This window comes from Hemitrygon akajei, unplaced genomic scaffold (genome assembly GCF_048418815.1).
Source record: "Hemitrygon akajei unplaced genomic scaffold, sHemAka1.3 Scf000074, whole genome shotgun sequence".
Taxonomy (NCBI): domain Eukaryota; kingdom Metazoa; phylum Chordata; class Chondrichthyes; order Myliobatiformes; family Dasyatidae; genus Hemitrygon; species Hemitrygon akajei.
Window position 1 is genome coordinate 4044157 of NW_027331960.1, and position 17190 is coordinate 4061346.

General features: G+C 42.5%; 1 protein-coding gene across 1 annotated transcript in view; it reads left to right on the forward strand.

Moving 5' to 3' along the window:
* Nucleotides 1-7021: 7021 nt before the first annotated feature.
* The window catches only part of LOC140722311 (scavenger receptor cysteine-rich domain-containing protein DMBT1-like), a 39223-nt gene continuing 29054 nt past the window's right edge, over nucleotides 7022-17190 (forward strand). Inside the window, exons 1-3 of the mRNA XM_073037097.1 lie at nucleotides 7022-7082; nucleotides 9997-10308; nucleotides 11983-12297. Of these exons, the coding sequence (XP_072893198.1) occupies nucleotides 7022-7082; nucleotides 9997-10308; nucleotides 11983-12297 (688 nt within the window). The remainder of the gene's footprint in view (nucleotides 7083-9996; nucleotides 10309-11982; nucleotides 12298-17190) is intronic.

A 17190-nucleotide genomic window follows, 5' to 3' on the forward strand; every position in this document is an offset into this window, starting at 1 on the left:
GGGAGGCCCGGAGAGAACGTAAGGCGTGCGCGTCATGTTGGACATGACAGAAGGGCTGAAAGGACACAATGTAACCTGTGACAACTTCTTCACGTCTCATTACCTGGGTCAGGCGCTCCTGAAGAAGAAAATCACAATGGTGGGCACTGTGAGACGGAAAGGCCGGAGCTGGCACCTGCTCTGATTGCAACAAGGGGGAGAGAAGTTTTGTCTTCTAAGTTAGCGTTCACCCATGACACCACAGTTGTGCCGTATATGGCAAAGAAGAGCAAGAATGTGATCCTCATCAGCACTTTACATAAGGCTGCAGAGGTAAGCGATCGGGGGACAGAAAACCAGCCTTCTTTCTGGACTACAATGCCAACAAATGGGGCGTTGAAAACCTTGACAAAGTCACGTGCACATACAGCTGTAAGAGCAGAACAGCCCGCTGTCCTCTCGTTATATTTCAAAAACATCACTGACATTTCCACATACAATGCCTTTACAATACAATGCCTGGAGGACAAGCGAGAGGGACTGGAGGAGGTACTTTTTGGAGGAGCTTGGAAAGGCGCTTGTGACTCTTTCTATGCAAAGGCGAGAACACCTTCCCCACACAGCATTCTCAGCAGTAGTGTTAAGGGCAGTGCAGCAATCTGAACCTGGTCCTGCTCAACAAGTCCGAAAAGAGGCCAAAACAGAGGGACAGAAGAGAGGGAGATGCAAATTCTGCCCTGCAAAAAAGAACTGCAAACCATCGACTACTTGGAGCAAATGTGCTAGGCTCATATGCAAGGGCCATGCACGCAGGGTTTCCCATGACTGCTTTGAATGTTTAGTTTGTTGGTTAAATGTTATTTCATGTTGAATTCATAGTTATAATTCGATAGTAGTTAGTAAGATTTTGTTATGATATAGCAGTGTGGACAGTGTTTGCTGATCTTAATGGTTACAAATGGGTATATAATACTGGTTATAAAATAAACCCTAAAGTTCACAAATGCTGTTGCAATTTTCAGTTTCAATAAAATATATTACATTCTTTATGGTTGTTATGTTTTCATGTCTTAAGTAGAACAGGGCATTATATTATGTGACAGTATTGGTGTTTTCTCCAATGATGAGAGGTGTAAAACCTAAAAAATAACTGTCCCTCATCTCTGATACATTAGTTAAGGATTTGACACATTTTTATTAATGTCAGATAGGCTACTCTGACATTGTAAATAGATGAGTGGCTCACAATTTGTTATAGACACCTGTTTCAGAGGGAATCTTGGGCCAGGGTCAAAATTGACCCTTACCATACTGGGAAGGTATACAATCTGAACAGAATGTAAAGATTGATTTATTTTTATTTTTATATACTGATCAAAAGAATATGGAAAGTCACTTTCGAGTTATAGTAAAAGCAGATCTCTACAAGGTTATCTAAGTTCATTACAAATGTAAAATACAAGATAACTAGTTACATAAGTATCAACCTCCCCCACTTTAATGTAACACACTAAATCATCACTGGTGCAGTCAGTCGGTTTCATAAGTCACATAATGAGTTAAATGGAAATCACCGTGTTCAGTCAGGGCTTTTTCGCTTGAATGCAGTAAAAACACAACCGTATTTGCAAGGTCCAGCTGCTGGTGAGTCAGTATCTTGACACACAAAACAGTTACAGCATGAAGATAAAAAAGCACTTCATGCAGCTCGGCGAAAATTTTATTGAAAAGCAACAGTCAGGAGATGGACACAGGGTATTTTCTAAATCACCCAATATCCCTTTGAGTACAGTTAAGTAAGTCATCAAGAAATGGAAAGAAGATGACAGAGTTGTAAATCTGGCTACAGCAGACTGCCCTCAGTATCTGAGTGAGTGCACAAGTTGAGAACTAGTGAGGGGGACCGTCAAGAGATCTTTGACAACACTGCAGGAGTTGCAAGCTTCAGTGGCTGAGATGGTAGCGACTGTGCATACAACAGCTGTTGCCCGAGTGTTTCAGCAGCCGCATCAGTGGCAAAGAGAAAACCACATCTGAGCAAAAAGCTAACATGAAATCTCCGCTTGAGCGTGCCAAAAGGCAAGTGGGAGACTTTGACGTTAGCAGGAAGAAAGTTCTATGGTCTGATAAAAACAAAAATGGGATTATTTTGCCCACTGACTAAACGTTATATTTGGCTGCATCGTGCCATGGGGAGGCTTCACGGCCCTGGGCCCTGGAATGCGAGTGAATGTAGAGGGTAAAATGATTGCTAAAAAATACAGGGAAATCCTGCAGGAAATCCTGACGAGGCCTGCAAGAGAAATGTAAATTGGGAGAAGATTTGTCTTCCAGCTAGACAATGACATATATTTTGTAACATATAACAGTTACAGCACGGTAACAAGGCAACTCGGCCATTCTAGTCCGTGCCGAGCGCTTACTTTCACCTAGACCCACCAACCTGCACTCAGCCCCTAGCCCTCCATTCCTTTCCTCTCCATATACCTATCCAATTTTTTAAAATGACAATATCGAACCTGCCTCTACCACTTGTACTGGAAGCCCGTTCCACACAGCTACGACTCTCTGAGTAAAGAAGATGCCCCTCGTGTTATCCCTAAACTTTTGACCGCTAACTCTCAATTCTTGTTCGAATCTCCCATACTCTCAATGGAAAAGCCTATCCACGTCAACTCTAGCTATCCCCGATATAATTTTAAATACCTCTATCAAGTTCCCCCTCAACGCTCTAAAGAATAAAGACCTAACTCTTTCAAACTTTCTCTGTAAATTAGGTGCTGAAAAGCAGGTAACATTCCAGTAAATCTCCACTGTACTCTCTTTATTTTGTTGACATTCTTCCTATAATTCGGAGACCAGAACTGTACAGAATACTCCAAATTTGGCCTCACCAAAGCCTTGTAAACGTTTAACATTACATCCCACCTCCTATACTCAACGCTCTGATCTATAAAGGCCAGCATACCAAAAGCTTTCGTCATCATCCTATCCACATGAGATTCCACCTTCAGGGAACTATGCACCATTATTCCGAGATCACTCTGCCCTACTATTTACCATGTATGTCTTATTTTGATTAGTCCTACTAAAATGTAGCACTTCACACTTATCAGCATTAAAATCCATCTGCCATCTTTCAACCCACTCTTCTAACTGGCCGTAACCTCTCTTCAAGCTTTGAAAACCTACTTCATTATCCACAACGCCACCTATCTTAGTATAATCTGCATACTTACTAATTAAATTTATCACCCCATCATCAAGCAGAAAGCCAAAGCTGTACATAACTAGCTTAAAATAAGAGAATTAACGTCCTATCGTGGGCAAGTCTGAGTCCACACCAAATAGATGCTTTCCGAAAGTTCCAGCATTTCCTGTTTCTTCATGTCTCTAATATCCATATGCTCAGGCTTTTCAGTCCGCTTTACGTCATCCCTACAATCGCCAAGGTCCTCTTCTGGAGTGTGTTTTTTTTCAGCAACAGTATATTTGTTTCAAAATTCTCATGAGTATATTTAGGGTTTCATTCAATAATTCTGTGATTATGTGAATTAACATTGCCTAGTTGCACCAATAGAACAATATTCCAGGCCTTTGGACGTATAATTTAACTCTTGAAACAACATGGCTGCCAATGACTTTCATTCCAAGATTCTAACCATTTCTGAACTGAATTGACGGTAATTGTTCTGTTGCTCCTCGGGCAGCTCAGTAAGTTCTCCTCAATAACTATTCAGAAACTTAAACTAAACATTCGCACAATTACGACTTGGATAAAAAGACTGGAACAAAAATTAGGCCCATAAACATCTGACAGGATGTAATTACAGAATAAATATAGAAACCGCATGTCAGTGTTTCAGAGGAGAAGATCTATTAGAGATATGTGCAACAACAGGTGTTTCCTGTGAGCTCAACAGAAATGCACTACATTGCTGCAGAATGTGACAAGACAGTTTATATATACAGAGAATGAATGAAAATTAGGCACAATATTCAATTATTACTGTGCAAGTATTCTTTCTGGAAGTTCAAGACGCATTTTGAAATGCTATTTTAAAGTAGGAGTGACTACATTACCATAAAATCATGGCAAGATGCCACGAAAACTAAAAGAAAACACAGATGTTCTTAGTTTTGGAATCAATGCAATCTCTGCTAACAGCCAGAGCAGAAATAACTCGAGTGCAGGATCTGACAATAAACAACTTGCTCAACCTGAATGGACAAATACAGTAGAATTTTCCAAATTGCTATTGTAAATTAACAGAACAAACAGTTTAACCTTAAAGATATGATCGAAGACATAAACAGCTGATGCATTTTTTTAATTTTTTATATAGCTTGTTGCCGTCTCAAAGCTGTACTCAGGAATGACTGGTGCGAGAAATACCAAGAGTATGGTTAAGCATGTAACACCAATAATGTTTTGAAATTGGGGAAAAAAGCAGTTGGTGATCTGGATTTGGAGTAGCAAAACAATATTCATTGGAATCAGTGGTGACCTGTTACAGATATATAATATGTGCGGAAGTTTAGTTTTCCAAATGAGTCGAAGACGAGGCCATTGTCATATGTTCTGTGTCCTTATTTCTCAGGGAAAACTATTTATGATACAGTACCATCGTGTTTATCGGTATGTCAATAGGCTTCTTTGTATTACTGCTGTTCTGTATATCGATGCACTGCATACAATCCAGAAGTAAATATGATCAGATCATTATCAAAGGTACTTTGGCATAGGGAAATCACAGCTTGAGGCAGCGTCTAATCCAGCTAGACATTCATCTTCCATTCTGCCCAAAATACTTCCAATTTTCCCGGACTTTCCTGAAGTCTTAGTTTCTAAAATAGATTGCTGAAATTTGTAATAAAAATCGATTATGTTTTTCATCTCTACTCTTCACTGCCTTTCTTTAGTGTTGAGCTCCAGTTCACTGGCAGCTCAGCTGAATGGACAGTAAAAACAGAAAGCTTCATCGATTCCACTACATTCTTTCCACGTGCATCTCCATAAGGTAGGATAAGTCCTATTAGGCCATGGGAATGTGGCCATCTTAATGTCCTTCAAAACTCTTAATGACATCTACCTCTTTGTTTCGCAATTCAGTAGCTTATTGTCATAGCACACTCTGATCTCACTTCACATACAAAATGCTGGTGGAACACAGCAGGCCAGGCAGCATCTATAAAGCGAAGGTATATTTGTTTCTGATCTGCGTATCCCCAGGGCACCCCATCAATGTATGCAAGCCGCACACATCCCCCGTCAGACACAAATCTATAATGGCCTGCTGCATACCTGAACCGACTAACTACAATTGTCTCTGCTTCCAGCTGGTCAATGGCTCCAGCTTTCATTCCAACCACCTCATCATGCCTCCGAAGAGCTGGATCTGAAGATACATCTTCAGACGTAATCTTCAGGGACGCTTGACTGCTCCGTCATCTCCCAAGCCTGACAGAAGGATAACATCACTCTACGGAGTGTCATTACTGTTCATCCAACAAAATAAAATCCAACTAAATGAACAAATAAATAGAAAACAACAACAACAACAACAACAACAACAACAACAACAACAACAACAACAACTTATTTTGCTGTTACCTTGTACCTTTTCCTTTACAATGAAGTCTGGTATCTGATAACAGATAGCTGGTTTTCTGGTATCGCTGCAGATGATGCCTGATCAAGTATGTCCAGTCGCAGCTCTTCAGAGGCATTATGATGTAGCTGAAATGAAAACAGTTGCACCTTCGTGATAGTGTCATTAGTGATTCCTGGCATTTACTCCCGCAGTTTAACCTACTAGCCGCATATCTATCACAAATTCATCAAAATAGTTGCCACTATACCGCGGACCTTCCCTTTCTTTATTACAAGCAAGTTCCTATTTACAATATAATTATATAATTTTAATTATACCTGCTGCATTTGCTCAATTAGTCATCATTTGCAATCACATTGGTGCCTCTTTGTCTACTCGTATTCTGATTTCTCTCACTGAAAAAATAATGCCTGTCTTCAGCCTGTTTCCAAATTATTCTATGCAACAGCTTGCCGCTCAGAAAAAAAAACTATGGAGAAGGACTAAGTCAGTGAACTGGGGTATATGAGGAACTTGATTCGGGTGAGAGACTGATTGAGCGAGAGAATCTCCATGGAGTAAACTACCGGGAAATAAAGCATCTCGCAAAAAAAGAGGGAAAATTAGAACTCAATGTTATGGGACTCACAATCATTTTAAGACGCGAAAAAACATAATAAGTTTTGGAGTGTGTTCTAATATTCCCAGAGATTTATGAATTTCTGCAAAACAGTCTCCGTTTTGGAGAGATATGCTTCAGATAATTCCATGTATCATCAGAGAATGGTATACAACACTCTTTTATTATTTCTTTGGTGATTTTGCATGGAAATAACATAAAATATTCCGCCTGAAATCGTGAGACATAAATGGACAAATTGACGACAGAATGCAGTATTTTTGTATTGCTACACACACCGCCATCTCGGCACCGGAATCTGATTAGCAAGGAACATGAATTAAAAGAGCATTCAACAAGGTACGATAATGTCATGCAACTAATGATAGTGTGAGTCAGGACAGGAACGCTGAGCAAATTGTCAATGTCCCCAATAGCATGATGTTGGGAAATGGGAGTTGAGTTATCTGGTCTCAGAGAAAGCTCACCAGATCTCAAACAAAGTTACAGGATATGATATGTTTCGATGCACACATCGGGTCGGTGATTCATGGCCTTTTCAGTTCCTCACAGCTCATTGGTTTCTCACAGCCAATGAAAGACGATGGCCCCATCATGTCCATTAAAGGGCAAGATTTATCTCATTGGTGAGTTTCAGCAAATTACAGTTCACAACTCAGTATGTGAAATTTGACAGCTCAGAGAGAAATACTGTGTACTCGGGGGGGTGGGGGGAAGTTCAGATCAAGTGGAGCGTGAGAAGGTTTTGGAGAGATTCTTAGCTGTCTGCAGTACCGACTCCTTTAACATTGTGGAGAAACCTTTCTAAATGACCACCGGTATCATGCTGCACACTGTCGTGGCACTGATGATGATGCATATCTGGACCGGTGAGTATATTAAGATTCTGGGAATTATTGAGCAACGAACAGAAGTAACATTACGATTAAGCAATATTGATATATAGAAACATATAATTCCCCTGCTAATTTCCCGTGTAAAGGAAAGCTTATTTTGTTTGTATGATCTTCCAAATTCATGACGATGAAAAAGCCACACTCAGCTTTGTTTACTTTGCAGATTCATTGATTTTTTTTTTATTCCATTGTTTGAGAAAGTTCTCGTTGGAATCGCTGATGTTAGAACTGGTGCGACCTGACATGTTCTTACACGTTTGAACCTCCTATTGAGGTTTTTGTGAAACGGTTCACTCTGAAATTGCACCTACACTAAGGGAGCTGTCTCCTCTCAGAAATTAGCCCTCCGAAAAATAGCGGCTGTTGTCAAATGATATTCCAAACAGATTATAAATTGGAAATGATTAGACCTGGAGATAAATTGATGTTAGGAATCTATGCATCGGCGTCCGGAATGAATTACTCAGTGAATGTGCGCAGCACCCAAAGCTGTTGTTGTTCCAGGCTGAAGGCTTGTGCACAACCGTGTTACTGTTATTTATTAGTTACAGCGCTTTCTGCCACCATGTGGTATATTCAAATGTAAGTTTTAATCCACTATACAGTGATGGAATATGATTCGTTATCTATGATCTTATATAACATTATGTATCACATTTTATATTTAGCTTTCCCTTTTATTGCGTGTCAGGTGAAATGCAAATAAACATTTTGTTTTGCAGCTCATATTCCTGCGTTCAGTGCATGGATGCGACGAAGCACAGTTAATGACATGTTGAAATTTATATTCTTATTCCCTGTCTTGGTTTAAATTATGATTTAGATTCTCTTGGAAAATGCGACGATTTTTTTTTTACCTCCTTTCAAGTACTTTGTATAAAATGTTCAATACTTGACCGCCGTATGAAATGGAAACACCCAGGGAAACAGGGGCACCGAAGAATTGGGAAATCCACTTAACGGTCAGGCAGAATGCGCAATATCTATGAAAAGAAAAAAAGAAATATAAATAACTCTTGTCCGCAGATACAGCTTAATCTGTCTTGTGTTTTTGACTTTATTTCTCTTCTGCTGAATATCCCGCCTAACATCCTACGGCCACACAACCTAATCCCTCTACTTCACAAACAAATCTAATTCTGCATTTCTCATTTCAGGCCGCGTCGGGGATTGTCAGCCAGAACCGTCAGGTAACTTTGCTAACTTTTCACTGCGCGGAGGGCTGGGCAATTACAACTAATTGCTATTGAAACTACATCTGATAGATGACTGCACCATTAGACTTAAGAGCTGAATTAGTTCATTCCACCCATCGAGTCTGCTCTGCCGTTCCATCATATCTGATTCTGGATCACGCTCGATCCCATACACCTGCCTTCTCGCCATAACATTTCATGCCCTGACTAATCAGAAAACTATCAACTTCCGCTTTAAATATAACCAGAACGGCCTCTGCCGAAGTCCATGGCAGAGCATGGGCAGAGATTTACTACCGTCTGGCTAAAAAGATCCCCTCTTAACTCTCTTTTAAAACATCGCCCCTCAATTTTGAGGCTGTGTGCTCTAGTTCTGGATACACCACTATAGTAACTATCCTCTCTGCGTACAACTTATTCCATTCAACATTCGGTTGGAGTCAAAGAGATTCTGTCCCTCCGTATTCTTTTCAATTCCAGTCAGTACAGACGGAAACCTACCAAACGCTCTTCATATGTTAACCCCATTTTTCGTGGGGAATCACCCTCGTGAACGTCATCTGAACTCTCCCTAATGACAATACATATTTTCTGAGATATGCGGCCCAAACAGTTGTCAATACCCCAAATGTGACCTAAATAGTGTCTTGTAAAAACTCAGTATTATCTCATTGTTTTTTTATTCTAATACCCTCGAAATAAAGGCCTATTTGCATTCTATGCCACAGACTGAATCTGTAAATTAACCTTCCGGGAATCTTGCACGAGTCTTGAAAAAACACTGAGTTTTGAGTTCTCTCACCATTTAGACAGGAATTTGCACCATTGTTCATTTTACCAAAATGCATTCTCATACAATTCCCAACATAATGTCTCATCAGCCACTTTTTTGCCCGATTTTCCAATTTGTCTGCGTTCCTCTGCCATCGCATTGCTTTCTCTGCAGTAACTGCTCCTCATACTATCTTTGTACCATCGTCAGACTTTGCCGTAAAGTCATAAGTTCTATTATCTAATTCATTGGCAAACAATGTGAAAAGTAGTGGCCCCAATACTGACCCACGAGGATCACCACTGGTCACAGGAAGCCAAAATAATCTGCAAACTTTATTCCAAGACGCTGCCTTCTGCCCATGCCAGTATCTTTCCGGAAAGGAAATAGGATTTTATTTTTACCTGGAAGGATAATCTGTCATCTCCAGGCAGGGCAGATAACAGAGAAAGTACTTTCCCTGACCTTATTATTCCCCAGGTTTAAATAATCTTAAACTCATCCTCTTGCTGCTGATGCTGACGACACCCGAAGTCTCAGTTCGACACTTTCCAACAAACTTTGGTTTCTATTACCCAATAAACGTGGATTGTGTGCAGTAGGACAATGACAGAATAACAGATCTGCCGCTCTCCGAAGAATGCATATGACCTTGTCTTTTTGGGAGCGACCCGATTCTTCTCCTGGGACGACAGACTGCCGCTAGCTCTCAGTCGTCAACTAGTTTCTTGTCTTTTTGTAACGTTAAGTAGCTCAAAAGGGGTTTCCCTATCCTGATGCCCCGCTTGATCACACGTTTTGCATGCAGAATTTGGTATTTTCAGGCGTCGTTTAATAGCGTACGTGATCTGCCGAGCGCAAATTGCCCCCAGCTTAAACCGCTGTTTACCGTGGGTGGTTATTTTCTGATATTTTCCAGAAAGCGTGAAGCTGAGGTTGGTGAATGGCGGCAGTCGATGCGACGGGAGATTGGAGATTCACTACAAAGGAAACTGGGGGACTGTGAATGATCGTTCTTGGAGTAGACCAGACGCGAATGTGGTGTGTCGGCAGCTGGGCTGCGGTGCTGCACTGAAAGCCTATGCTGGTGGCTATGGGGAAGGATCCGGACCTGTTTTCACGACGAACGTTCAGTGCGGTGGGAGCGAGTCCGCTCTTCAGGAGTGTAAATCAGATCCATGGGGTGACACTGGCTATTCACACAGTCGTGATGCTGCTGTTGTTTGTAAAGGTAAAAGTCATCTTTTTATATCGGCGGTCCCGAGATTTTGATGTCCTCCGGCCTATCACTGATGTCAATACTCGAACAGAACGCCCTCGGCGTCAAACTAAATCCAGTTCGTGTCGGGATTATTTTCGTCATGTTGCAATTACTATTCGTGTTATCGTATCCTGTACTGATGGTAAACACCGGAAACATACTTGTCATTCTGCACAACTACACGTTCATATGACCAGGTCGAACAGCATCTGTGGTGGGAGAGAAATTCTCCGTAGGACCCTGAGACACAGGAGCAGAATTAGACTACTTGATCCAACGAGTCTGCTGCGCATTCAGTCACAGCTGATCATTTTTCCCTCTCCTCAGCTCCACTCCTCGGCCTTCTCTCTGTAAATTCTCTTGCCGTGTCCATCTGGAGCTTATCAAGTTCTGTGTTAAATATCCCCAACGACCTGGCTTTCAGCGCAGTCTTTCGTAATAAATTAACAAATTTATCTCCCTCTGGCAAAATACATTTCTCAGCATCTCTATTCTAAATGGACGTCCCTCTTTCGTGAAGATGCTCCCTCCTGTCCAAGAATCCTCCGACACGAGAAACGTCCTCTTCACATGTTTTCCGACTGGGCTTTCAATATCCGAAATTTTCACTGATATCCCCTCCCCATCCTTCTAAATTACAGCGCGTACAGATCCGTGGGATTAAACCTTCTTCTGTGAGAATCCTTTCATTCGTGGACTCATCGTCGCAACTTTGCTTGAAACTTTGTCAATACCAGCGTATCTCTTTCTCAGAATGGGAGCACACAACTGTTAACAGTGCTTAAGGTGAAGCCTCGCCAGTGGCGTATAAAGCCTCAGCATCACATCCCTGCTCTATTCTTTTTCATTTCTGGAAATGAAGACGCTAAAGCAAAATAATGCATTCGCCTTACTCACCACCGACTCAGCCTGCAAGTTAACCTTTTCGGGTGTTTTGTACCAGGACCTCCAGGTCCCTTGACAGCTCAGATTTTGTTTTAAATTTCTCCCCGTTTAGATAATAGTCTGAACCTTTATTTCTATTACCAAAGTTTATGAACATACATTTTCCATCATTGTATTTCATTTGCCACTTTCTTCCCTGTTCGCCAAATGCGTCTATGTCCTTCTGCAGCCTGCAAGTTTCCTCAATACTACCTGTCCTTCCACCAATCTTCATATCATCTGCAAACCTGACAACAAAACCATCTATTTCATCATCTAAATCTTTGACATACAGCGTAAAAAGAAGTAATCCAGAAACCCAACCCTGCGAAACACATCTAGACAATGGCAGCCAACTGAAATGGCTTTTCCCACTCGCTGCCTCCTATCAGTCAGCCAATTATCTAACCGCGAGGTTATCGGCACCCTTCGGGTTCAGGCGCAACCCAGAACTTTGGTACAAGTCATATTTCCCCCAGCAGTGATCTCAATTACCCAGTATCTAAATAAAACATATGTGGAAATCAACAAAAAATCGATGCTTCGGGCTGAGGCCATTCCTCAGCGTGAACAATCAATGTTCGTATTTTGTGTGTTTTGCTCCTCTCGATGGATGCTGACTGATGTGCAAAGTTCCTCCAGCATTTTGTGTCTGCGACTCAACATTTCTAGCCTTTTCTAAAACTCTTGTGTTAACGCTTAATCTTTTTTTTCTTCCAGAAAGTAGGAAGGTGAGACTGGAAAAAGGAGGCAGTCCATGCGCCGGGAGACTAGAAGTGAACTATAAGGGAGACTGGGGACCTGTCGATCCTGACGGCTGGGATCTGCTGGATGCAGCTGTGGTGTGCAGAGAGTTGAGCTGCGGCGCCGCGCTGAAAACCCCACACGAATATCACTTTGGAAAGGTTTTTGACTACGTTATAACCTATTATGTTAACTGCGACGGGACCGAGGCTGCTCTGCGGGAATGTGAATCAGAAGAATGGGGTTACTACACCCATTCTCTACCTGACTGTGCTGGCGTTATCTGCGCAGGTAAATTGAGCCCCTTTTCTCTGGTACTTTATTGGATCTTTATTGATCCGGGTTGTCCGAGAGTCAAAATAACACAAGCTTACCGCTCACCGCGAGAGATAGGGTACTAAATCTATCTGTTTAGAGATTATTACTGTCCTGTTGAGAGAGCATTCTGATATCAAACACCTACATAAAATCGTAAATGCGTGACAGTCGGCACAGCCACCAGAACGATTGAACGGATCAAGCGACATCTGTGGGTAAGAAAATACAAAATGTTGTCGTCAGTGCTAAGATAGACCAAACTCGATATTTTGGCAATTTCTCTTGCACCACAGCTGTCGTTACTCCCACTGGGTTCCTTCTTATTTCGAAGCTGTCAGCAAACTTCAGATAATTGCGAAGTATAAATTAAACTGTGCTAAGTCCTGTAGGAAGTAAGGGATCAGGAACCTGCCCTTACATCTCTCAAGGATCTATGGTGTGGTGGGAATATTGGATAGTGGACAGAGCAGACGGTGTTGTCCTGTGTATATGAAATAATATAAAATCATCAGAAAGGGATGATATAGGATCGGAAGGTGCATAGTCTCTCTGGGGTGAGTTAAGAAATGGCAAGGGTAAAAGGAACCCGTCATAGTCCGTTCCGTGAAGTCCTCATTCCGGTTCGCGGTCCGGTCCGTGGACTCCGGACTCCCGGTCTTCTGGCTGTCTGTTGTTTCAGCGGTGCTTAATCAGGCACCTGATTCTCATATTGTGGCTGGAATATAAGTGATCCTTGGCTCGAGTGTGGTTTCTAGTTCGGCTCGTCCGTATCCCGTTCTTGCCTCTGTGGTATCAGGACGTTTCTGCCGTTAACCTATGGTGGGATGTGACCCCTCCTGTCCTTGCCTCCGCAGGGTAAGTCAGGCCGCGTTTGCCGTTACGCTGAGGCTGAACAGTTCCCTTCCTTCCATTTGAAGCCTTCCCTGCAACCTACGCCTGTAGCCCTGCCTGCTACCCTGGCCTGAATCCTTGCCGGCTACCCACGTCTGAAGCCTAGGGGACAACCTTACCTGCATCCTCGCGCTTATCGCCGTCAAGTTCAGCTGCCGGAGTGAGAACGGAGAATTGCCACGCCAAAAGAAGGAAATATCTATCGTTGAGATTGGAATAGTCTCTTTACGTCCCTGTGTTTAGCGACCGTGTATGAGTCCCATCCCTATGTCCTGTCCCCAAGGAAGGGTCCTGGCTCTGTGTTCTGTATTCCTGTGCTCCATGTCCAATGCTCCGAGGACTTTCCAGTCCGTGTCCAAGGTTGCGAGGAGGTTCCAGTCCGTGTCTCAGACTCCGAGGAAATTCCAGTCCGTGCCCGATGCTCCGAGGAGGTTCCAGCCCGTGTTCAAGTCGAAGTCGTAGCCCAGGCCATGAGTCCTGGTCTCGTCCAGGACCAGTGTTCGTGTCCAGCTACGCCGCTCCCCGCTTCTGCTTTTCTCTCCCTCCACCAAGACCAAGTCTGAGCTTCATGTCCTCGTCCAGCCCTGGAGTCACGCGTCCTGCCCCCGCGTCCAGTTCTGTTGCCTTGTCACGTCCAGTCTTCGCCTCCGAGCCTGAGTCAAGACCCAGGTTCCGTGTCCCTCTCCAGTCTCTGGCTCGGAGTCCATGTCCAGATTCCTCGTTCCTAGATCCCATTCCTAGTTCATCGTCCAGGTCCCACTTTCCTAGTTTAGTTTTAGCCCAGGCCCTGTCTCCTAGTCTCGTCCAGAGCCTGTGTCTTGTCCAGTGTCGTTTCTACCACACTGTTTTCTTGATACACCTAGTCCTCTCCCTAGTACTTCAGTGTCTGTATCTTGCATTTTGGGTCCGTTCCAACGCCTCCCGTATGACAGAATCTACTGGCAGTTTTACAAAGAATTCCAAACAACATCCAGAATGTGGATTAGAAATTGCAGCAGAAGATTTCTGAAGGCTGTGTCAGAAGAGTAATGTCGTGATATTGGTTCGGGACTTTAACATGAAAGTGGATTGGGAAAACCAGGTCAGTACTGGACCTCCAGAGAGGGAATTTGTGGAATGTCTAAAGGATAGCTTTTTAGAACAGCTTGTTGATGAGCGCACTGTGGGATCGGCTGTGCTGAATTGGGTGTTGCACAATGATCTGGCGGTGATAAGTAGCTTATGGTTAAGGAAACTTAGGGAAAAGTGATCAGATTATGATGGAGTTCACTTTGCAATATGCTAAGGAGAACTAAATCCCAATGTGTTGGTATGTGAGTGAAGTGAATGAAATTACAATGGCATGAGAAGGGAACAGAAAAAGGTGACTGGAAATGGACACCAGCAGAAAGGACAGCAGAACAGCAATGGTTGGAGTTTCTGCGAAAAATGAGAGAAGGACGAGACAGATATATGGCAAAAAAGAAAAATAAAATCGAATGGAAGAAGGACACTTCCCTGGCTGACAAGTGAAGTGGGAGCCGAAGTAAAAACAAAAGAGAGTGCGTACAAAGAGATCAAAGCTACAGTGAAGATCAAGATTACAGAAAAGGTCATTAGGATTGAGAAGATGAAGTATGGAAGGACGCTGGCGACTAATATCAAAAAATATACTAAAAGCATTATTAAGTATTGTAAAGTGTAGAGAGTTGAGGGTAGATATTGAACCAATAGAAAATGACGCTGGAGATATTGTACTGAGAGACACAGAGTTGGCAGAGGAACTAAATGCGTACTTTGCATTATTCTTCACAGTGGAAGACATCTGGAGTATATCGAACATTCAAGAGCGTCATGGAAATGAAGTATGTGCAGTGAAATTCACAACTGAGAAGGTGCTCAGGAAGCTTAATGGCTGAGGATAAACCTCTGGACCTGATATAATGCACCCTCAGGTTCTGAAGGAATTAGTTGGAGAGATTGTGGAGCATTTAATAAAGATCTTTCAAGAGTCGAAAGATTCTGGCATTATACCGCATGACTGGAAAATTGCAAACGTTACGTTACAATTTAAGAAGGGTGGGTCACAGCAGACAGAAAACCAGAGAACAGTTAGCTGATATCAATGGTTGGGAAGTTGTTAGAATCGATTGATAGGGATGAGATTACGGAATACCTGGAGGCACATGACAAGATAGGCGAAAGCCGGCATGGTTTCTTGAAAGAAAAATTCCTGCATGAGTAAACTATTGCAATTATTTGAGGAACTTAGAAGCAGGGTAGACAAAGGAGAAGTAGTAGAAATGGTGTACTTGGATTTTCAGAGGGACTTTTACAAGGTGCCGTACATGCGGGTGCTTAGCAGGATAAAAGCCATAGAATTACAGGGGAGTTACTAGCATGGGTGGAGCAGTGGCTGTTCGGCAGAAAACAGATCTTATTCTGGCTGGCTGTCGATTAGCAGTTCAGTTCCACAGCGGTCGGTGTTGGGACCGCTGCATTTTACGATGTATGTCAATGATTTGAACTATGGAATTACTGGACTTGTGGCTAAATTTGCCGATGATGCAAAGATAGGTGGAAGAGCGTGTAATGCTTAGAGAGTTAGATAGTTTAGGGGAATGGGCAAATACGTGACAAATGAAATACAATTTTCGAAAGTGCATGGGGAAGAAATAAACGGGCAGACTATTATTTGGACGGGGAGAGTATTCAAAATGCATAGATGTAAAGGGACTTGGGAGGCCTTGTGCTGGATACCATAAGGTTAACCTTTAGGGTGAGATGGTGCTGAAGACGGCAAATGCAATTTTGCCATTGGTTTCTAGAGGTACAGAATATAAGAGCTCGGATGTAATGTTGAGGCTCTATAAGTTAGTTGCAGACTACATAGTGTATTGCTCGCAGTTTTGTCCTCCTTATTTTAGAAATGATATCCTAACATTGGAGAGTTTTCAGAGAAGATTCGTGAGAATGATTCCAGGAATTGAAGGGCAGCTCTTGGGCTGTGCTCCCTGGAGTTCCAGAGAATGAGGGAGGTTCTTATAGAAACATTCGGAATGTTAAAAGTCCTGAACAGATTGAAGGGCGATTTCAAACGGAGATCCGGATACACTACTTTCGTCAGAGGATGGTAAATCTGTGGAATTTGTTGCTCCGAGCGGCTGTGGACATCAAGTCATTGAGTGCATTTAAGTCAGAGGTAGGTGGGTTCTTGATTAGTCAGGACATCAGAGTGTTTGGGGTGGGGGAAGGCAGGAGAGTGAGGATGACTGGAAAAACTGGATCAGCCATGACGGAATGGCAGAGCATACTTGATGGACCGAATGGCCTACTTCTACTCCTATATCTTATGGTCTTATGATCACACTCACGGCATTGTGAATGCCAACGTCCTTCCGGATTAACTTCCACATTCATTCTGTGAGAAAATATGAACATGATTTCGGACCATCGCTATTGCTTGGTATCATTGCAAAGAACCTTTTGTCTTTTTAGTTATAACGAAGTATCTTCGACCTCAGAACGTGCGTGTACTCCCCTTTGCGTTGATGATGCCGTCTGTGTGCTTCTGTGTTCTTTTCTATTCGGTTCAGATTTGTGTTAACTGCAGCTTTGCATGTTAAGTTTCAAATGCAAGCAAGTTTTGCCGTTGTGTAACTGCCTTTGTCTCGCAGAACCAGTAATTGAACCTACAGTGTATGAAAACAATGTGAAAAAAATAGGGTTAATGCAATTCCGAAATTACTTTTACATAGAATATTATTCCCAGATATTGTCACACTTGAGAGGATCAAAAGCTATCGGGACTTCAGGAAACTTGAACAAAATTAAACCGCCGGATGAACTGAATTAATCACCAGTCCTGTATAGAGAAAAAAATATGAACAACACCGTTCCATTTCGGGACAATGCTGTAGATTGCCTGAACAGGAAATAGAGAGCAAGGGAGTCTCAGGGAGTTCTCGACCTCATAAAACTGGAGATACGGCTGAA